We start from the raw sequence: 23,510 nt of genomic DNA on the forward strand, positions 1-23,510 counted from the left end.
TTCCTAGTAGGTCATGTTTCTTCTGGACGCTGTTTTGCACGGATTGCATCACAGCTTAGCAGTTTTGAAAGCCTTTTACAAGTAGCATTGTCCAGTGGAGCTAGAATTCAGGCTTATGTTTCACTGAGTAAGGATCATGTTCAAAACTACAGTTCAAGTTCATCTTAAAGTCTATCTTAAGCATGAAGTTCTTTGTGATTGAAACTAGTTAGAGTAGTGAAGAGGAGGAATAGTTCCTTAGAGCACCATTTCTTTTGGCACTGTGGTCAGTGCGGATCTGCTGTTTCCAGAATAACAAAGAGTTGTAGAATCAACCAGGTCGGAAGAGACCTCCAGGGCCATCTAGTCCAACCTAGCACCCAGCCCTATCGGGTCAACCAGACCATGGCACTAAGTGCCTCATCCAGGCTTTTCTTGACCACCTCCAGGGATGGCAACTCCACCACCTCCTTGGGTAGCCCATTCCAATGCCAGTCACTCTCTGGGAATAACTTCCTCCTAATACCCATCTAAGACAATAAATCTTAAGAAGAGAATTTGTCTGTCTTTGCCAGGCTGTCAGAATTTGACGTTCTCTGTGTTTATGTTAATTTCTCTTTATTTCCCACAGGACAACTAGTGGAATTCTTAAAGAAAGTGGAATCCAAAGGACCTATCTCGTGTGACACAGTTTTGAAGATCTTCTATCAGACGTGCAGAGCAGTACAACATATGCACAAACAGAAGCCTCTTATTATCCACAGAGATTTAAAGGTGCGTTACAGTATTTAAATACAGGCTGAAACACTAAAGGACCTTGTCAGACTGTATCTGTGTTAAGACTGTAGATCAAATACAATGGATGCTCTTGAGCGCAGTGCTTATATGTGTTGCATTGCCAAGACTGCTAGGTGTCAATGGAGGTAGTCACTGAAATACTTGCATCACTTCAAATCATGTCTTTCCTTTGTTCTTGTGGCTAATACTAACACTCTATCTGAACAAGATGACGGAAAAGTAGTATGCCATGATTAAGTTAGTCTTTAAGTAGAATCATAGAATGGTTGAGGTTGAAAGGGACATCAAAGATCATCCAGTTCCAACCGCCTGCCATAGGCAGGGACATCTCCCACTAGAACAGGTCGCTCGAGGCTTTGGCCAACCTAGCCTTGAACAACTTTCCTGGACAACCTGTGTGAGGTTTTCACCACTCTCACTGTGAAGAACTTCTTCCTAAGATCTAATTTAAATCTCCCCTCTGCCAGTTTAAACCCATTCCTCCTTGTCCTGTCCTTACAAGACCTTGTCAGTAGTCTCTCCCCAGCCTTCCTCTAGCTCTTTTCAGATCCTGGAAAGCCACTCCAAGGTCTCCTCAAAGCCTTCTCTTTTCCAGGCTGCAGTCTCAGCTCTTGCCTGTCCTCATAGCAGAGCTGCTGCAGCTGTCTGAGCATATTTGTGGCCTCTGGACTGGCTCCAACAGTTCCATGTCCTTCTTGTGCTGGGGACTCCAGAACTGCACACAGTACTGCTCTTGCTTCAGCCCAGCACACAGTTGCTGTCTGGGCTGCATTCACACTGCCAGCTCATGTTGAGGTTTTCATCACTCCAGACCCCCATGTTCTTTTCCTCAGGGCTGCTCTCAGCCATTTGCCACCCAGACTGGTTTTGTGTTTGGGATTGTGCCAACCCAGGTGCAGGACCTTACACTTGGCCTTCTTGAATGTCATCAGGTTGGCCTTGGTCCACCTCTCCAGCCTGTTCAGAGCCTTCTGATTGGATCCATGCCCTCTAGCAAGTCAACTGTGCCACACAGCTTGGTGTCATCTGCAGACTTGCTGAGGCTGCACTTGATTCCTCTGTCCATATTGCTGACAAAGATGTTCAACAGCACTGACCCTAGAGAAATGCCACTTGGTACTGGTCTCCAGGTGGACATTGTGCCCTTGATTGCCACTCTCTGCATGTGATCATCCAGCCAATTCCTCATCCAGCAAGTAGAAAAACCAATTAGGACTCGTGACTTGTGGTCAAGCTTTGAAGATGATGATGAAATTATGCTGGATTCTTTGTGGAAGATTGCATAGCCTTTGAGAACGTGTAGTAAGGTGTTCTAGGACTAACAACATGCTTTGTATTTAAGAGCTTTTTTTTTTAACTTGAATTTTTAAGTTAGGCAGGTATAACTCATGACAGATTTTGTTTCTTAATTTTTTCATTCTGTTAGCCTTTACAAAAATGCTGTAGGGTTATGCTGTAGTTTCCCTTTAGAAACTTTGAGGAAATGAAAGTACTTCATCTGTGTTAGAATTTTGTGTTTTGAAGGCAGGCCTTCACCTTTATGTGTGTTCACTACCTTCTATAAAGGAGACTGGGTCTGCTGTACTACAAATGCATTTGAACCTAGTGGAAGGATGTGATTTTCATAAACAAAACGAGAGGAAGAAAATTATTCTTCCCGAACAGAAATTTCTGAATGTCATGCATCTGTTTTCTGCTTGATGTGGCATCAGCTGAATATAGAAAGAGAAAAATTTGATCCTCCTGAAGTAAACATGTACTCACTTTGAGGAAAGGAAAATTAAACCATTTTTCAAAAGTAAATACATACTGAGGGTTTTCAGCACTCCGAAAGCTTTGACTTTGAGCACTGATACCGCCCCATAACATAAAAACAGCTTTGATAGAGAACTATTTTCCCCTCCCTGCTCTCTTCTCAATACCATTAAGAAGGTTTCTATATTGCATCAAAGAAAACTTGACCAAGCTGCAATGGACCTTCCTTGGTGTTATTTTCTAGAATATATTATTTTATTCTTCACTTAAAATTGGCCTGTAGCATAGCTTGTAGAAAAAGTCCTTCTGTTCGCTGAAAACAGGAATGAAAAGAAATAAAACAACATTTACAAATAAATAGATATAATTTCTAACATACCCAGCTCCATAGAACTTGGATTGATGCTGTAATTCAGGGTTTGGTTTTAATTGCCAAGTAACCTAACTCTTGGCAGAGGGAAGATGGGGAAAAATGCTGGAATTTGCTGCAATAGACAGAGACCTTAACAACAGTCTGGAGCCAGAGTTTACTTCTGTGCTATTCTTTCCAGAAGGCTGAGCTGAAGTCAACAGCATAAAAACCTGAAGGTCAGAGTTTTAAGTCAACCTCACATGAGCTGAGATACTGGCGTAGCTTTTGGGAAGGAATGTAGTATGGTGGAATCCCAGCAGATTCTTCTTAATCATTTCTCAGTCACATGCTCTAGTGGAAGGTGGTCCCAGCCCTGGCAGGGGGGTTGGGACTAGGTGATCTTTAAGGTTTCTTTCAACCCAAACTATGTTTTTTGAATAAAACTGTTAGGATTCAGACACTTTTACAATACAGCTTTTAAAAAAGTTCACTTTGCTCGTGGCTGTTCCTGTCCTCCTGTGGTTCCCTTCTCTTGTTTGTCAGTGAATTTCATTCTTTGTTCCTGAACCTCTTTGGCTGAAGTTTACACTTAGAGTACAGTGCTTTAAGAGCCCAACCAGTCACAGAGTTGTAAGAATTCTAAGCTATTTAGAGTGTGATTTGTAAGATAGCAGTGCTTCTCAGATACTTGATTTGTCTAAATTTGATCTTTTCAGAGTTTGCCATGCAGCGTGTAGCTGGTGCACTACCACAGGTCATGGAGCCTGTTAAACTCTGAGTGATCAGCTGGGATTTTTTGCATTGTTAACAATCTTTAACAAAGCACAAATCCCAGAATATATGTGAACAGGGAGCTTGATCTAATGGCCACCTTTTATGAATTTAATTTGATGTTGAATGCCCACCCTTACTGTCCGTGGGGATACGGAAAGGCTATCAACAGAACAGAGAATTCAGACTGCACATTTGGTTTGATATTCTAGCTATGTATTAACAGAGCTTATGTCATACTGCAGGGTTATCAAAATTAATTTTATGGTGGAAGAAGTTGGGATGTGAAGAGGAGGGTTTTAGAGCGCTCTGAAAACAGAACAGTTTTTAAAGGGATGTCTAAAGGTGTGATGTCAAAAGGAAAAGGGAGGCAAACTGAGTCCTTTGCATTGTGGTGTTACGTTACTAATGTGCCTCTTAACTTGTGCACCTTTACTTGACTTCAGGCAGAGATAAAAGTCTTCTTCATTCCTGTTGTGGTTACCACCCCACAATACCTCAGCTCAATACCTGTTTTACACTCCCCTTAAATTTCTTCCCAATTTCACTTAGCAATCCAGGAATGGTGCATTTTATGAAGTACAAGAGAGAGATGATGGTGAACTACTCAGGCAGCTAAGTCCTCAAAATAGCTGATTTCTATCTCTTGCACAATGTCATGAGTGCCTCTGGGTGTCCCCTTGCAGCCTGCTTCTCTGCTAATGCCTTGCCAATTTGTGCCTACAGCAGTCTTAACCTCCACTCCATTGCAGTTAATCTAACAGTGTTAATTTTTATGCATGAAAACATTTCAGTTATAAGATACTGTTTCTGCAAGTGATCCTCTGGAAAACTGTTCTTGAGCACTAATGAAATTACATTTTGTTTTTTCCCCTGGGATTATTTCCTGTTCTCTTTTAGTGTCTCCTGCACATAGTGGTTTTAGTGCTCCCTTTTGAAAATTGCCTCTGTTGTTGCCATGTGCATTTACAATACTTTGTGCTTCTGTAAGCAGTATACTGGGATAAACTGAATATTTTTTTAATAGATACATGCACAAATGAGTTCATGTTTAAAAGCACATGTGTTAGTGTACAGAAAACAGACAATTTTTATTCTAACTTTTTGAAGGTGGAAAACTTGCTTATTAGTAACCAAGGGACGATTAAACTTTGTGACTTCGGTAGTGCTACAACTGTAGCTTACTATCCTGACTACAGCTGGTCTGCACAAAAGAGAGCCCTGGTTGAAGAAGAGGTGAGACTAATATTATTAATCCTAATGTCAACAGTGTGTTTGTTTAACCATTACTATTAATTTGATACTGATTCATGGGACGTCTAAAACAACCAAAGATCATTTCACTTACAGTGTTATTTGTACAGCTTTGATGTGGTGGTTGTGATGCCAGAGCTCAAGCAATGTGTGCAGCTACAATGATAGCTTCTGTTCTTTTGCTGCTTGTAACAGCACTACTTCAACTTGGGCAGTGTCCCTTCTGCAGTCTAGTGTGAAAACAGAAGTGATTACTAGAGATTCTTCTAGCTCTTTAAAGGGAATCAAAAATTCTGTATAATAAAGTGGTTCCCACCTACTTATCTAAGTGGGATGATATATAAAGAAGTGGTAAGTCTGCTCAGCAGAATTTGAATAGGCAATATTGCAGTACCTCTGTGAAAGCACTGTGTCCTTGATGCTCTGTTCCTAAAGTGTATTTGTTCAGAAGTTTAGAGCTGACAGTAATGTTTGTAAAAACAAAATAATTATGTTTCAGCTTGGCCCAGACTTAAGTATAGAGAATTATGGTGGCACTTATAATTTATGTGTGCCACTTGGGATATCACAAGTCTCTGTAAATGCTCCATGTTCTGGAATACAACATCCCTGAAGAGCAATCTGCTGGTTTTGGGAGAAGAAAAGATGGCGTTGTGCTACTGTCTTGAGTAATGTGCACAAAAACATGGCATCTTTGAACAGATCTTAACTCTTTGGATGTGTCTGTGCTGTTATTAAGAGTGAAATATGCAGTGGAGCATTAAATTGCTTCTTTTTTTATCGATTTTCTCTATTTGTGTCCGTATTTGTTTCTACCTCGCTCAAATCAGACATTTTACTGTATATGCTTTGCAGTTTTGAAGGACCCTTGAATATCTCAGTATTATTTCAGTACTGTCATCTTTATGTGGTCTTATATCAAAGCCGTTGTCACTTCTGCTAGACTCAGTTGATGGTTTCTGCCTGGACAAGTACTTCTGAAATTAATGCTATCCATTCTACATGGAGAGCTCTTTCCTTGGTTGAATGCTGTTAAATCTTATTATTCAAGTTTCTGTTTCAAGACATTGTTTCCTGCAGATCACAAGGAATACAACACCAATGTACAGGACACCAGAAATGATTGACCTGTATTCAAATTTTCCAATTGCTGAAAAACAGGATATATGGGTAAGAAAATTTTCTGCTGTTGTATCATAGCTGTTTATGTCATGGTGAAGCTGGGATTTGTAGCGACACTGATTTGTTCACAGGATGTTATGTGTTGCAAGAGACCTCAATCTATGGAGTCCAAAAGGACTATAGAGTCTAGTTCAGGTTGCACAGGAGCACATCCGGACAGGGCTTGAAAGTCTGTAGCGAAGAAGACTCCACAAGCTCTCTGGGCAGTCTGTTCCAGTGCTCTGCGACCCTTACAGTACATAAGTTCTTCCTCATGTTGAGGTGGAACTTTTTGTGCTGTAGTTCATACCCATTGCCCCTTGTCCTATCCCAGGGCACAACTGAGAAGAGTTTATCCCTTCTCTCTTGACCCCCAGCACTCAGATATTTACAAATATTGGTCAGATCCCCTCTAAGACTTCTCTTCACCAGACAAAACAGCCCCAGGTCCCATAGCCTCTCCTTCTAGGGCAGTACTCCATCCCCTTCAGTGTCTTTGTAACCCTCCCTTGGACTCTCTCCAGTAAGTCTCTATCCCTCTTGATCTTGTTAATTAAATGGAGCAGCAAAATAAACTGTCTCATATAGAGGTACTTTAAGACAGTGTAGACTGTCTTAAAAAAGTAGGTACACAGCTCATACTATTTAAATTTAAGTATTAAAAAAATGAGATGTAATGTTCAAGGTTTTTTCTCTTGTCCAGCTTGAATTCTAGTGTGAGAGGCACTGCTGAACTTCGTTGACATTTAGTAATATTTTGCCTACTTGATTCTCATTACAAAATGAGAATACTTAAAATCCTTGAATTCAAATTCTTTCCTTTCATGCTTTGCTATGCATGGAATCCTTGGATAGCCTATTGCTGAGTTAAAAATGGTTATGTCTAGGCATTTACATCTAAGTAGAACACTGAGTGAGAACAATGCAGAGGTTATTCATGCTTCGCATAGAAGCTTTAAAAAATGCGTTGAAATCTGTAGCCATATTTAAAGGTAAATCCTCAGTTGTACTTGTTTCACTTATGTAATACTGTAATAGTGTTGAGTTACTGCCAGATGACATCATAGAATCACAAAATGCACTGGATTGGAAGGGACTTCCAGAGGTCATCTAGTCCACACCCCTCTGTAGTAAGCAGAGACACCCCCATCTAGATCACATTATCCACAGCTATGTCTGGTCTGACCTTGAATGTCTTCAGGGGTGAGGCCTCCATCATCTTCCTGGGCAACCTGTTCCAGTGTTCCACCACCTTCATAGTGAAGAACTTAAGGAACTTTGTGCCTAGGGTCTTGGTTCATTGAACATTTGTCACTGTCGGGTATGAAGCTGTTCAGCAGTCGTCTGTGAGTCAGAAGACAAGTCGAGAAAATGTAATATGGTGCTTTAGAGGTTTGTGTTTGGAATCTCAGAACCTTCAATTTCTTGAATTGGTTACAAGATAATTGTGGAAACCTACTCAGGTTCTACAGCTGTTGGTGGTTTTCTTCTGGCCTGTGAAAAAATGCCAAGAAAAACATTTTGCTGACCATTTGGTTGCTTCGTGTGGGTTAAATATTAGCACTGTGGGACAAGATATGCAGAGCTAGAAATGCATTTACCAAAAGCCTCGTTCAAAAGGCACCTGCAGCTTGTTCATGTAGTATAATTCTGTATTCATTAGTCTTAGCATGGTAATTGCTGTCTCTGGAAGATCAAAGAATCACATAACCATTCTGATTGGATAAGATCTCTTGAGATCATGCAGTCAAATCGTTGACCTAATGCCACTATGTCCTGAAGTGCCATGGTTACAAATTTTTGAGTATCTCCAGTGACTGGGACACGATCACCTCCCTGAGCAGCTTATGCCAGTGCCTGACCACCGTTTCAGGAATTTGTTTCCCAGTATCCCATCTAAACCTCCCTTGGTGCAATTTGAGGCCATTTCCTTTTGTTCTATCGCTCGATACTAGAGAGTAGAGGCTGACTCCCTGCCCTGGCCCTGGCTGCAACCTCCTTTCAGGTAGTTGTAGAGAGCAGGGTTTTTCATCCAACCTTTGCTGGACATACGTTGTTCTCTATTTTTGCCTTTAAACTTTGGATTCAGTAAATATTTGGCAAAAAAATATTGTGCTATCTCAGGAATCATATCTGATCTGTGAGTTTGTGTCTAGCAGAACAAAGTTTTCCAATGAGAGCAGGTAGAGTGAGTATACACTCATGTTTGCGGTCTGTGTGATTGTCATTGTGTGACTTTAAAAGCATTAAGCACATAGAAACAGCTTGCTTATAACGATAGCAAGTTTGCAGATGACACTAAGCTGGGGGCAGATGTGGCTGAGTTGGAAGGCAGAAGGGCTCTGCAGCGGCACCTTGACCGCCTGGACAGATGGGCAGAGTCCAGTGGGATGAGGTTCAATAGTTCCAAGTGCAGAGTGCTGCACTTTGGCTACAACAACCCCATGCAGAGATACAGGCTGGGGTCGGAGTGGCTGGAGAGCAGCCAGACAGAGAGGGATCTGGGGGTGCTGATTGATACCTGCCTGAACATGAGCCAGCAGTGTGCCCAGGTGGCCAAAAGAGCCAGTGGCATCCTGGCCTGCATCAGGAATGGTGTGGTCAGCAGGAGCAGGGAGGTCATTCTGCCCCTGTACTCTGCACTGCTTAGACCACACCTTGAGTATTGTGTTCAGTTCTGGGCCCCCCAGTTTAAAAGGGACGTTGAGATGCTTGAGCGTGTCCAGAGAAGGGCGACGAGGCTGGGGAGAGGCCTTGAGCACAACCCTACGAGGAGAGGCTGAGGGAGCTGGGATTGTTTGGCCTGGAGAAGAGGAGGCTCAGGGGAGACCTTATTGCTGTCTACAGCTGCCTGAGGGGTGGTTGTGGCCAGGAGGAGGTTGCTCTCTTCTCTTCTCTCAGGTGGCCAGCACCAGAACGAGAGGACACAGCCTCAGGCTGCGCCAGGGGAGATTTAGGCTTGAGGTGAGGAGAAAGTTCTTCACTGAGAGAGTCATTGGACACTGGAATGGGCTGCCTGGGGAGGTGGTGGAGTCGCCGTCACTGGAGCTGTTCAAGGCAAGGTTGGACGTGGCACTTGGTGCCATGGTCTAGCCTTAAGCTCTGTGGTAAAGGGTGGGGCTTGATGATCTGTGAGGTCTCTTCCAACCCTGATGATACTGTGATAGGATATGTGAAAGATGTTACCAACCACAGACTCCAAAATGGGAATGGGCTTAACACACCCAGCTCCCTCAGCCTCTCCTCACAAGACTTTCTCTCCAGCCCCCTACCCAGTCTTGTCGTTCTCTCTGGACCCACTCCAGCACCTTGATATCCTTCTTGCAGTGAGTGGCCCAAAGCTGCACACAGTGCTTGAGTTGAGGCCTCACCAGTGCCAGCACAAGGCAGAATTACATCCCCAGTTCTGCTGGCCACACTATTCCTGATACAGGCCAAGATGCCATTGGTTTTCTGTGCCAGCTGGGCACACTGCTGGCTCATGTCCAGCTGGTTGTCACCCAGGACTCCCAGATTCCCCTCAGCCAGGCTGCTCTCAGGCCACTCATCCTCTAGTCTGTATTGCTGTATATGGTTACTGTGGCCAAAGTGTATGACCCTGCACTTGGCCAAGCAATTAAAGCAGAGATCAAATCTAAGTGTGCATTCAGCAGATTTGCCTTTGTGCCTTTTTTTCTTCCTCTTGAGCAGCTGTGGATGCTGCATTGTGTTGTGTATAGTGTCTCATACTGCAGGAAGCAGTTTAATTCCCAGTCAATTATGACCTGCCTTCTTTGTAAACAGACACTTTTGTGACAAAATAGGTGGTATTTCCTGTACTCTCCTGTTGGGTCACTTAATGTGCACTACATTATGCTTCAGTGTATATGTTAAGGAGACTTTTTTAATCATCAGGCTGACAGCAATACAAGGTGAATATATGCAGTTTATTTCTGTCTCTGGATTGAGGGACTCGAGTGTTTTGGAGTAACTAAATCTCAAATCTTTGAAATTTTAATGGCATTCAAATACTGCAAAAATGTTCTAGGGGTGAATTGACAACCAAGGACACTGGGAGACTGCACACAGAGGACTGGAGGTGGCAAGCAGACTTCCTAGCTCATGTCTTCACTGACTTGCTTTATTTTTGTGAGGTCTAAAAAGGCTCATATGCTCAAGCAACTAAGCTGGAGCTCAAAGCAAACTTTGAGGGAGTGTTTTCCAGATGGCTGTGCAGACATTTTCTTGGCAGATACTGGATGCTTTTTGTAAGACTTCCATAGGCCAGACACAGTACTGTCATAGAACCATGTTCTGGCTCTACCAGTGTACTGAGAATTGAGTGTATCAATTTGAATTACAGAGAACCCACCATGATGAGCATTGGAAGAGGTGTCTGTAGATCATGGAGTCCAATCACCCTGCCATCGCAGGGTCACACAGAGCAGGTGGCCCAGGGTTGCAGTTTCAGATGGGCTTGGTATTGATATCCATAGGAAAAAAACCCCTCCACAACCTTTCTGAGCTTACTGAAGGGCTCCACAACCCTCTCAGGAAAGAAATTTTTCTCAGAGATGGAACCTCTTAGGTTGCTGTTTGTGCTCACTTTCCCCTGTCCTGTTGCTGGGCACCACTGAAGAGTCTGGCTCCATCCTCCTTGCAGCCCAGCCTTTAGCTGTTGATAAACATTGAAAAAGATCCTCTCTCAGGCTGCTCTTCCCCAAGCTAAACAGCCCTGAAAGTCTGTCAACCTTTCTCTCATGTCAGAGAGATGCCCCAGTTGCCTCAGCATCTTTTGGACTATTTCCAGTAATTTTGTGTCTCTCTTAAACTGGGGATTTCAGAGCTGAGCCTGGTACCCAAATGCAGCTTCACTAGGGCAGACTAGAGGGGAAGAAGAGTCTCCCTTGACCCTGCTGTTTACAGTCTTAGTGCATCCCAGGTTACTAAGGGATTTCTTTCTGGTGCCTGCTAAGCTGTCAACAAACGTTGGTGTGTGGCCAGGTGCTCTATTGAAGTATTTGATATTAGAAAGGCCTGGTTTTATATTTACATGGACCATGAGGTAGCCACCATAGTCAGGAAGAGAATGCTGGCCTGGGCAAGTGGTGGCATCAGACATTCCCAGATCATGTGGCTGGACCTGCCTATATGCAGTCTTGTAATTCCCTTTTGTTCTTCAAAGTCAGCACTTCCTTCTCATTTAGCATCTTCAGGACTTCAAAATCCATGCTGCCATATGTACCTTCACTTAAGCAATAGATAATATTATCCTAGGTGAAAGTTGTCTTAAGTAATTACAGAGTCTTATAATTAACCAGGTTAGAAAAGACCTCTAGAGTCATTGAGTCCAGCCTATCACCTAACCCTTCTAATTCACTGTCTCATCCAGCCTCCTTTTAGACATCTCCAGGCATGGGAACTCTGCCACCTCCCCTGCAGCTCATTCCAATGCCAATCACTCTTTCAGGGTAGAACTTCCTTCCTAACTTCCTAGCCCTGATATGGTTTGAGGCATTGTCCTCTTGTTCTGTCACTGGGTACCTGGGAGCAGAGACCAACCCCACATGGCTATGGCCTTCTTTCAGGTAGTCATAGAGAGCAATGAGGTCTCCCCTGAGCCTCCTCTCCTCCAGGCTGCACCCCCCCAGCTCCCTCAGCCTCTCCTCACAGGGCTGTACTCCAGCCCCCTCACCAGCCTTGGTGACCTTCTCTGGACACATTCAAGCACCTCAACATCTTTCTTAAACTGAGAGGCCCAGAACTGGACACAGGACACAAGGTGTGGCCTAACCACTGGTGAATGCAGAGGCAGAATGTCCTCCCTGGTCCTGCTGGTCATATTATTCCTGATGCAGACCAGGATGCCGTTGGCCTTCTTGGCCATCTGGGCACACTGCTGGCTCATGTTGAGTTGCAACACCGTAGCACTGTTTAGAGATTAGAATTTAAAACTGACTTTTGTTTTTGGTTGTTGGTTTTTTTTTTTTTCTCCCCTTGTCAGGTTGCACAGCTCTCAAGTTTGGGCACACCAAGGAACTTGAAAGTTCCCAAGATGTGGTGGTCCTGGTTTTGTGATTGATTTATTTATTTATTGGTAGGCCTGAAAGCACCTGTCTGAAAATGATCATAAATAAGAGTCAAACAGCCACATGATTGTAGGAAATAGAGACCTTCCATTCAGGCTTATTTTCCTCAACTCTTGATCAAAAAATGGTTTGGAGATGATGGGTGCTCTGTCCCTCTACTGTTACTTAAACAGTTTGATTAACCCTGAAATGCTTACCTGGCTGGTGCATTGTATAGTAGCATACCTGGCTTAGACTTCAGTTTTTGTGTTTCTATCTCCATAAGTACAATGAATCTTTGAAGTGCAGGGTGAAGATATGAGCTAAAACTTCTGTGCCTCTTCATAAGAACAATCTTGTTCTTGAATGTGTTCTTGTCTTGCAAGACTGAATTTTTCTATACTGTAGAATACATAAAATGTATTTACTGTAGTGATTGAGGGTGAGAGTAAGTGCACTCTCAGCATGTTTGCTGACAGCACCACTTACAGCCAACATGCTGGAGGAAAGGTCACTATCCAGAGGGACCTTGTCAAGCTTGAAAAGTGAGTCTGTGCAAACTTCATCAAGTTAAACAAGGCCAAGCGCAAGGTCCGACACATGGGTTGGGCAATTCCAAGCAACAGTAGAGGCTGGGTGATGAGTAGATTGAGAACAGCCCTGCAGAGAAGGGCTTAAGGATATTGGTGGATGAAAAACTAAACATGAGTCAGCAGTGTGTACTTGCAGCCAAGAAAGCTTATCACCTTCAGTACCGTATCAAAGGAAATGTGGCTAGCAGGTTGAAGAAGTTGATTCTTTCTGCTCTTGTGAGACTCCACTTGGACTACTGTGTTCAACTCTGAGTCTCCCCGGTGTGAGAAGTACATGGAATGGGTAGAGTGGGTTCAGAGATGGGCCACAAAGGCAACTAGAGGGCTGGAACACTTCTGTGAGGACAAACTCAGAGTTGAGGTTGCTTAGCCTGGAGAAGATAAGACTGGGCAGGCATCATAGTAGCCTTCTAGCACTCAAAGGGGGTGTGGTGGTTTGGGTGTTCCCCACCCCCCCACACTTTAGAAATCACCCAGACTAGACTCAGCCAGCTCTGGAAATACTAACGAAGCTTATATTTACAGCTAGCACAATATACAAGCAGATATTTACAGTATATATGCAGTCATAGACAGAAATATGCTAGGTAAAAGGTAATACAGAAACACAACAGCCCTTCCAGAAACCTGAGTCTCCAGGAGGGGCTCTCAACCACTCCTTCACCTTCCCCCTACCCCTCTCAACCTTAACCCAGCCCCAAGGAAGAATAGGGGTTCAGCCAAAAGGTTAGGAAGCAAAGTGGGTTAGCCCAAAATGGAGGATGAGGTTAGAGAGATGCAGCTCAGCCAGCAGCCCAAGCGAGAGTGATGGCGAGTGAGAGTGGTTATCTGATGTTTTTATTTCTTGTTCCTATACTTCTCAGCAAGCCTGTGAAGGAAGTAGACATCACCATTGTTTTCTTCCCACAGCCTGTGATCTCATTCTTCTCACCAAAACATTCTAGCCTGCTTCAAACTAGCACAGGGGGCTTACAGGAATGACAGAGACATTCTGTATCAGGGAGTGTAGTGATGGGGAGCAGAGTTTTAAAACTGAAAGAACTCTATTTAGATTATGAGGAAGCAATTACTTACTGTGAGGGTGGTGAGTCACTGAAACAGCTTGTCCAGGGAGGTTGTAGAGGGTGCTTCCACCGTGGGAGTGTTCAAGGCCAGGTTTGACAGGGATAGTTTATCTTGTAAGGTAGAATGGTTCAGGTTGGAAAGGACCACTTTATGATTCTAAAAAACACAGGAGTGAATCCTTTAGCCTGTTTAGTAGCAGCATTGCCGCTTGTAGCCCTAGTTGATGTGCCAAACACATGATTTATTAAGTGTTCTGTCCCCAGAGAAACATGGTAGTTTTTTTTCTAAAGGAACATGAATCTAATCTCTAGAGCACTGCAAATACATAGTTGCTTGAGTCAGCAGCTGGTGATTAAAACCTGTAATTTGCAAGCAGTATTTCAGAAGCTTAATCAATTTCATAGTCTAAAATTTGGCTTTAAATACCACTGTCTGAATTAAAGGGAGTACAAACAAGAACCAACCAAGGGGTTCAGGAATCAGTAAATTTGTATTTAAAAACTTTATTGTTCTGTGATAAGTTTTACACAGAGGTGGATGCTGCTCCGTGGCTGTGAGGACCTTCCATCTTCCTCTAAGACCATCATAGCATATTGAGATAAGGTGTGAAGGCACATGATAAGGCTTCTTTATCCTTGGGTCAGTATCTTAGTGTACGTTCCAGTGCTCCTTTGAGTGGTGACAGAATTGTGCTGTGATCTGTTCATGTCCCTGTCTGGGGCTGCAGCTGTCAAAAGACAGGAGAACTACAACTGAGGCAGCCACTCTCTTGCCGCAGGCAGCCCCTGTCTCCCTGTCATGGGCTTTCCCAGCCTCAGACCAATGTTGTTCATCCCATACCTCCCTGAAGGCCAGGAAACACCCACCCTAGGCCAAAATTTTTGGCAGCTGTTGGTATTCTACCCATTGACATGGTCACATCACTAGGCCTAGTTCCAGGAGCTCTGCACAGGATACTCTCTGTCCAGTGAAAAGGGCCACAGAACTCTATTTGCGGATGGCTTCAGGGAACTTCTAGATCACTGTAAGGGCACCTTGGAATGGGAGTTGGTGTTGGCTGTCTTGTATACTGCTGGTAGCTCACCAGCAGAGTGGCAGAGAAGAGGATGAGAGTGTTATGGTTTGTTTGTTTACCTATCAAGGACTGTAGTACAAAAGAGCCACCCTTCATTGCCATGGGGAGTCCCCCTGGCTCTGTGCTCTCCTCTTATGCACTTGCTAATCTTGCTGGCTATCTGCCAGGCTGGGCTGGCATAGCCCTTCTTATAACCATCCTGAGCTGCTAGTGTCACCAACTGCCAGTGTTCTGCCTGCTGTGGTACCACTATGACGTTTATGTGCTGTTTGAGTGAAAAACTGGATGGATATCTGAGCTCAAATAGGTGTGGCAAATGGATTTAAATCTAGTTGGTGGCTGTTCACAGGTGGTGTTCCCCAGGGCTCAGTATCAGTGCCTGTTCTTTTAGATGCCTTTGTTAGTGATCTGGATGAAGGGATTGTGAGTGCACCCTCAATCAGTTTGCAGATGATGGCAGGTTGGGTGGGATTATTGATCTGCTTGAAGGTAAGAAGGCTCCACAAGGATCTGGACAGGCTGAAGCCAATTGTATGAATTTCAGCAAGTCTAAGTATTGGGTTCTGCACTTGGACCACAACAATCCTGTGCAATACTACACACTTGAGAAGGAGTGGCTGGAAAGCTGCCTGGTGAAAAAGGGCCTGGGGGTGTTGGTCATCAGTGTGCTCATGACACCAGCAGCTTTCTGGGCTGTATCAGAAATAGTGTGGCCAGCAGGACTAGGAACATGATTGTGTCCCCATACACAATGCTGGTGGGATTGCAGCTTGAATATTGTGTTCAGTTTTGGGGCCTTCACTACAAAAAAGACATTGTGGGAGCATGTCAGAAGAATGGCAACGAAGCTGGTGAAGTACATAGAGGACAAGTCTTCTGAGAAGTGGCTAAGGGAACTGAGGTTGTTTAGCTTGGACTAGAAAAGGCTGAGGGGAGATCTTATTGCTGCCTACAGCTACCTGAAAGGAGTTTGCAGCAAGGTGAGAATTAGTCTATTCCCGAGAAACCAGCAATAGGATGAGAAGAAATACCCTCAAATTGCACAAGGAGCAGTTTATCATAGCATCAGCCAGGTTGGAAGAGAACTCCAAGATCATCCAGTCCAACCTAGCACCCAGCCCTATCCAGTCAACTAGACCATGGCACTAAGTGCCTCATCCAGGCTTTTCTTCAACACTTCCAGGGACAGTGACTCCACCACCTCCCTGGGCAGCCCATTCCAATGCCAATCACTCTCTCTGTGAAGAACTTCTTCCTAACATCCAGCCTACACCTACCCCGGCACAACTTGAGACTGTGTACCCTTGTTCTGTTGCTGGTTGCCTGGCAGAAGAGGCCAATCCACCTGGCTACGATGTCCCTTCAGGTAGTTGTAGACAGCAATGAGGCCACCCTTGAGCCTTCTCTTCTCCAGGCTAAACACCCCCAGCTCCCTCAGCCTCTCCTCATAGGATTTGTGTTCCAGGCCCCTCACCAGCTTTGTTACCCTTCTCTGGACATGTTCCAGCACCTCAACATCTCTCTTGAATTGAGGAGCCCAGAACTGGACACAGGACTCAAGGTGTGGCCTGACCAGTGCTGAGCACAGGGGAAGAATAACCTCCCTTGTCCTACTGGCCACACTGTTCCTGATGCAGGCCAGTATGCCATTGGCTCTCTTGGCCACCTGGGCACACTGCTGCCTCATCTTCAGCTACTATCTACCAGTACCCCCAGGTCCCTTTCTTCCTGGTTGCTTTCCAGCCACTCAGTCCCCAGCCTGTAGTGCTGCTCGGGGTTGTTGTGGCCAAAGTGCAGAACCCTGCACTTGGCCTTGTTAAATCTCATCCCATTGGCCTCTGCCCACCTGTCCAGCCTCTCCAGGTCCCTCTGCAGGGCTCTCCTACCTTCCAACTGGAGTTGTTTAGCTTGGACTAGAAAAGGCTGAGGGGAGATCTTATTGCTGCCTACAGCTACCTGAAAGGAGTTTGCCGCAAGATGAGAATTAGTCTATTCCCGAGAAACCAGCAATAGGATGAGAAGAAGTAGCATCAAATTGCACAAGGAGCAGTTTATATTGGGGATTGTGAAAAATTTTTTCACTGAAAGGGTTGCCAAGCTTTAAAACAGGCCTTCTAGGGGAAGTGCTGGAGTTGGTATCTTTGGAGATACTTAAAAGACATAAATGTGGTACTTAGTCATGTGGTTTAGTGGTGGACTTGTTAGTGTTAGGTTAATGGTTGGATGCAAGGGTTTTGGTTTTTTTTTTTCCCCCAGTCTAAATGATTCCATCATTCTACAAAATCTCTCTGCCTTCATCTTTCTCCAGGCTCTGGGCTGTATCTTGTACTTGCTGTGCTTTAGGCAACATCCGTTTGAAGATGGAGCTAAGCTGCGCATAGTGAATGGGAAATATGTCATCCCTCAAAACGACACTCGCTATTCTGTGTTTCATGACCTCATTCGTAAGTTGTAATGTTGTTCTGTTTGGTGTCCTCCTGTGTAAATCCTCACACTGACAGTGCTCTGTTACTGTTAGTTAAGTGTCAGGGACGTGTGATTTTGAAAAAGGTTAACGGCAGCAGCTTCTTGTTTTACTGAAAATTCTAAGCTGCTACCAAAAAACTTGGATATTTTAACTGTAACATCTGAGGGTTTAGTGCTGCTGCCTATCTTCCTTAAGATCTGAATTAGTGTGAAGGATTATGCAAAATTAATACTCTGTATTAATTTTGATATCTGAGGATTTTTCATGACTATGAAAACTGTTTATGAACACTAAAACTTGCCAGAAACTTATTCACAGGTTCAAAAACTCACAGGTTGGAAATTTGTACGTGCAGGGCACAGGCAAAGCTAGAGCATTTATTTCTTCATGTGGCAAATGCAAATATTCTGGAAGAGGCTTTTAAGTATTTACTCACAAAATTATAAATCGGACAGTACCCAAAGCAGGTGAAACTCTGTCTTGTTGGTAGCTGAGACTTGATTCTTCCCAGGCTTCTGGCGAAAGGGGACGGACAATCTCTGACCTTGTCTCCTAGCTCCTCTGGACGATCTGTGTATCTCCAGAACTTCTAGTCTTAGCACCTTAGAGATAGAGGTGCAGGCAGGATGTCTTGTGATGTGCACAGTGACATGCTGGGGGCTATGCAAGCTGACCACGTGTAGGCATTTGGAGCCTGTTCCTGGTAAGCTCTCCAGGTAAATTCAGGATGCAAAATGAGGTGACGTCAGCACCTGTGGTACCTGCTTATCCTTTTTATCAGTATCCATCCCGCTGCTAGTGGGGCATTGGATGTAGGCTAGCCAGTTGGAATGGCACTTTGCCAGGCCTCACCATATTAGGTGAAGCCAGGGCTTTTGCCCTCCCCTCCAATGCTTTCCTCTGTCAGCACAGAAGGAGCAGGGGAGCAGAGAAACATGTCTGGGCAAACCAACATGGCTAAGCCCATGTTTGCCCCATCAAGCCTACTGCCACAATTAGTCCTTAGGAATGGCTAGTGGTTTGGCATCTTTCAATTTGCTCTAGAACGTGCCTCCAAATGGGCTTAAACCTCTAATTACAGCACCAGAAACAAGTATCCAACTTTTACAGTATTAAGTATAAAGTTACCTCTGAAATTATTAATTGACTGATCCTGAAGTATGTTCTTTGTAATATTCTTCACCCTAAATGGTGTTTCCTTCAAGGAACTCATATATATATATATATATATTATACTCTTACAGTAACATCTGGATGTGGGTTTAGCAGTTGCACAATTCTGCTCATGTGCTTGGTTGTTTGTTGCCCTGGAATTCACTGACAGAATAATGAGTGTCTGCTGGGAGAAAAGCCTTGAAAAGGTGCTGTTAGATTGTGTGATTTCTTTTTTTAGGTTCCATGTTGAAGGTTAACCCAGAGGAGAGATTGTCGATCACGGAACTTGTCAGTCAGCTGCAGGAGATTGCAGCAGCAAGGAATGTGAATCCTAAATCCCCCATCACAGAGGTAAAGGCATCTTATAAGGACTCCTTGTGAGACCAGACAGCTAGAAGCAGTACATTAGGTGTTCTTTCTCTCTTAATCAGGGAAGTGTGAGTTTTAGTAGCAGATGTCAGAGCAGGTGCTCTGTTCCCTCGTCTTCTGAAAGTCTGACACATCTTGATTCATCTGTGTCACTTGTAGGATCTTTGAAAATACATCTTTTCAATCACAGAGATTGCATGATATTGTGAAAAAATAGTTGTAGTTCATACTGCTTGTTGAAAAACCTCTTATAAGCCTGGGTTACTCTTTAGTATTCTTTAGTGCTTCATTTGCACAGTCCTACCCATGAATCAATTCGTGTATCAGTGTCCTGTCTTTCTCCCATGATTCAGCTTTGCTTGTTCTGAGGAAGTAAAAATAATTTGCAAAGCATAATGAGTTGACTAAATTAGCAAGAAAATACTCATTAATAATGAGTTTTACATCTGCTCAGCTCCTGGAACAGAACGGTGGTTATGGGAACAATGCTCAGCCTCGGACATCTGCGACTTCCATTTCACAGAGCTCCAAGCCTGCAGGACAGCTGAACAATATGTACAATGCAGGTAAGTGCAGAAAGAGACATCATCTTAGAGCAAAGCCAATTGCATATTCCTATCTTCTCTATGGAAAAGAAGAAAGAAATTATTTGAGAATTATTAGTATTAGCTGTTTTGCATTTCTGTAATTTTTCCTAACCTTGTTCTTTTTTTCAGAGTTTTGTTGTATGTTGATAAACACAAACCTGAGTTTCTCAAATTCACTGCTAAGAAAGATGAAATTCATTATCCTGTGTAAAATAATTTGAGCTAAAACCTATTATCAAGCTGCAGAGAAGGGAGAGTTGTAACAAGTAAACTAAAACTTGATGAAAGTGGTAAATACTCTAAGTAGTAATGTTCTTAAGAGGAAAGGCTGTAGCAGAAATAGTCTAAAGGTTGTAACAGAATAATAGAAATGGCTGGTTTTAAACCCAAACTTTTCTCATTTATTGAAGCAGTGATAATTGAAAATGTCTCACACAGAAGCATCCAGGTTGGAAAAGCCCCTCAGGATCACCAAGTCCGACCTAAAACCCTACTCTACAGGATTCACCTTTAAACCATATCCCTAAGCACCACATCCAAATGATCATTAAACACATTCAGGGTTGGTGACTCAACTACTTGCCTGGGCAGCTCATACCAGTGCCAGAGTGTCTGGTGTACAGAGGAGAATTTAAGAGTTCTCTAAACTTAAACTGTTAACAATTTTATATTTCCAAGTGCTCTTTTTTTGACTGGAATCTTACGACTCTTGTGGCAGAAGCTACAGGATCAGTATACATGCTGAGCTTGTGCACAATATTATATCTTTGGCATGAGAAAGTGACAATTGCCTCTGCTTTTGCAGAAGGCCTAAATTGATATCAGTCATTTTGCAACTTAAAAAGATATCAGCTAATCTGCACCTTTTGTTACAGCTATGCTAAAATGACTTGAGGCTGTTCAATACAGAAATCCAGAAAAATTGCAAGGTTTTGGGCTGTGGACCTCAATGGTTCATTAGCTAAGGAGTCACTGACGTAGCATGTACTTATTTAATCCTTTGAAAAGCCTGTATAAGAAATACTTCTGTAAGCATCTGGGGTTCACCTCTCCCTACTTCTTTCTCACCCTTCAAAAAGGCTTTTGACCTCTTGTAATAGTTTGAAGTATGTCAGACATGAGTGAGAGGCTCATATCTGGCTGCTTCAAAGGGGAAAAGCAGCAGCCAGAGTAGTTTATTGGTTGTCCAGTCACTACTTTCAGAAATAGCCATAGCTGGTACTGCCTTGAGCCCAGCTGGTTGTGGAAGGGTTATTCAGGAAGGACTCACAGGAGGTGGCTGCACCATAGGAAATCAGTGGTGAGGAGGAAGAGTTGTGGTTTCATTTCAGCAAAAAGAGAAGCCGGAATAGCAGTACTAAATTGACTAAACAAAAACACACCTTCAAAATGACACAATTAAAGGACATGCCCATTCTGTGAAGCAGATATTGTGGAGTTTGTTCGTTTGAAAATACTTGTGCTTAATATAGTAAAGAAAAGGAGAAGCTGGATAGGCTTCTTTGTATCTAATTTCTTACTAAAAGGCAGTTTCTACGCTCATCATCCATCATATCTGAACACAGAACATTTCAATTCATGTAGAAGATAACTAAGGGAGTATTTCGTTCCGTACTCAATTTTCTTTCCAGCTCTATATTACTTAGATGATATTAATGCTGAATTACTAATGAGACAATGGTTATTAATGTTGCAGGGACACTTTTAAGGTTGAGTAATACTTATTGCAGTAATGTTATCTGTATATCAGCTTCTGTGGAAAAAAAAAAAATCCAGCTTCCTAATAGGATTATAATCAAAAGAGTGCCTGGCCACCTGTTTTGTGCAAGAATGAGTACTATTTGTTTTATACAATATTATTAAAAAGGACGTTGTACTTAAAAAGTGACAGATATGCCAGCTGCATTGAGCCCTGCATTAGAATATCTCTGCTGAGGGTGCTTAAGTAGATTTGCTAGCAGTAAGCTGCACTCTAAAGACATGGAGACCAAAAAAAAAAGCAAACAAAAAAGACAGTATTTTGGTGCACTGGCAGTGTGAAATAAATGCTTTAATTTCAGAATTGTTTTCCATGTCTTCTCTTAAAAGCAAACAGTCATTTAAACTATGCGTTGAGTAGTTTGCCAGTGTCTCATAACTGCAGGGAGTACTACTCTTTGCGCTTGTTCACAGTTAAAGAGAACTTGAGAACTCTGAGCCTTACAGCAAGGTGTAGCCTTTAATGTGCCTTCAGTTTCAGCTTTGTAGGCAACTTGAATTAGTAGGGAGCCTGTTCTAGGACATGGTTTTTAAGTACAGTTGTATTTATTTGACTATTCTAGGCCTGACCGTTGCGGAATGTGACCAGACTTACGGAGGGTTCTTTGATATTCTGAGGGGTGGAACGGAGCGGTTTTTCACTAATATTAAGGATACATCTTCTAAAGTTATCCAGTCTGTGGCCAAGTGAGTAAAAAGCAAAGCCAAACATTTTTAATTCTGCTGGTAAGAGTTCTCAATGAAAGGTCAAGAGGTTGCTCTGGTAATTGCTGAATTCAGCATACCTTTCCAAGTAGGAGCTCTAATAGCTGGTAGGTAGCCCTGGGATTTTGAGTAATATTAATACAGAATTCACTTTAGTCATCAAATACTAGGGGTGCTGATTGATACCCACCTGAACATGAGCCAGCAGTGTGCCCAGGTGGTCAAGAGAGCCAGTGGCATCCTGACCTGCATCAGGAATGGTGTGGCCAGCAGGAGCAGGGAGGTCATTCTGCCCCTGTACTCTGCACTGGTTAGACCACACCTTGAGTGCTGTGTTCAGTTCTGGGCCCCCCAGTTTAGGAGGGACATTGAGATGCTTGAGCGTGTCCAGAGAAGGGTGACGAGGCTGGTGAGAGACCTTGAGCACAGCCCTATGAGGAGAGGCTGAGGGAGCTGGGATTGGTTAGCCTGGAGAAGAGGAGGCTCAGGGCTGACCTTATTGCTGTCTACAACTACCTGAGGGGTGGTTGTAGCCAGGAGGAGGTTGCTCTCTTCTCTCAGGTGGCCAGCACCAGAACGAGAGGACACAGCCTCAAGCTACACCAGGGGAAATTTAGGCTGGAGGTGAGGAGAAAGTTCTTCACTGAGAGAGTCATTGGACACTGGAATGGGCTGCCTGGGGAGGTGATGGAGTCGCCGTCCCTGGAGCTGTTCAAGGCAAGGTTGGACGTGGCACTTGGTGCCATGGTCTAGCCTTGAGCTCTGTGGTAAAGGGTTGGACTTGATGATCTGTGAGGTCTCTTCCAACCTTGGTGATACTGTGATACTAGAAGTGTGAATAGTGAGGACTTCAGTGGGGAATACACCAAGTACATGATTATGCTACTTCAGTTCTTACTTTCCAGTTAATATTTAATCAGTGCTGAAACAAACTCTTTAGTGGCCCTTAGTTGATTTCATTCCGTAACTCTGTTGTCATGTGTATTTTGAATCCTTTCTGTACTTAAATGGTTCACTGAAATGACAAAACCTGCATTAGCATGAGTAGTACTAAGAATCATAGAATTGACCAGATTGTAAGAGATCTCCAAGATCGTCCACTCCAACCTGTCTCCCAGCCCTGTCCAGTCAACTAGACCATGGCACTAAGTGCCTTATCCAGTCTTCTTTTGAATACCTCCAGGGACAGCAACTTCACCACCTCCCTGGGCAGCACATTCCAGTGGCAAATCACTCTCTCTGTAAAGAACTTCCTCCTATCTATACCTTCCCTGGCACAACTTGAGTCCGTGTTCCCTTATTCTGTTACTGGTTGCCTAGGAGAAGAGACCAATCTCCACCTGGCTTCAACCTCCCTCAGATTGTTGTAGACAGCAGTGATGTTACCCCTTAGCCTCTTCTTCTCCAGGCTGAACAACCCCAGCTCCCTCAGCCTCTCCTAACAGGGCTTGTGCTCTACTTAGTGTTACGCAGGACCTAAGGCAGTCTCAGGTTTTTCAGCATTTAACATCCTTAACATCTAACACAGACTATGATGCTGAGAGTCCCACCTATGGGCATGTGCATTCTTAAACAGATTATGCTTTAACCAAACAGAAGTCTTAATTATTTGTTTGCAT

General features: G+C 43.6%; 1 protein-coding gene across 2 annotated transcripts in view; it reads left to right on the forward strand.

Annotated features, from left to right (window-relative positions):
* GAK (cyclin G associated kinase) overlaps positions 1–23,510 on the forward strand; it is a 92,952-nt gene that overhangs the window by 17,335 nt on the left and 52,107 nt on the right. For both annotated transcript variants that reach the window (XM_064176354.1, XM_064176353.1), the window contains 7 exons: positions 611–753; positions 4,766–4,891; positions 5,990–6,079; positions 17,159–17,294; positions 18,711–18,823; positions 19,296–19,407; positions 21,750–21,873. In XM_064176354.1, the coding sequence (XP_064032424.1) occupies positions 611–753; positions 4,766–4,891; positions 5,990–6,079; positions 17,159–17,294; positions 18,711–18,823; positions 19,296–19,407; positions 21,750–21,873 (844 nt within the window). The remainder of the gene's footprint in view (positions 1–610; positions 754–4,765; positions 4,892–5,989; positions 6,080–17,158; positions 17,295–18,710; positions 18,824–19,295; positions 19,408–21,749; positions 21,874–23,510) is intronic.

Source organism: Pogoniulus pusillus, chromosome Z, assembly GCF_015220805.1.
Source record: "Pogoniulus pusillus isolate bPogPus1 chromosome Z, bPogPus1.pri, whole genome shotgun sequence".
NCBI classification, from domain to species: Eukaryota; Metazoa; Chordata; class Aves; order Piciformes; family Lybiidae; genus Pogoniulus; species Pogoniulus pusillus.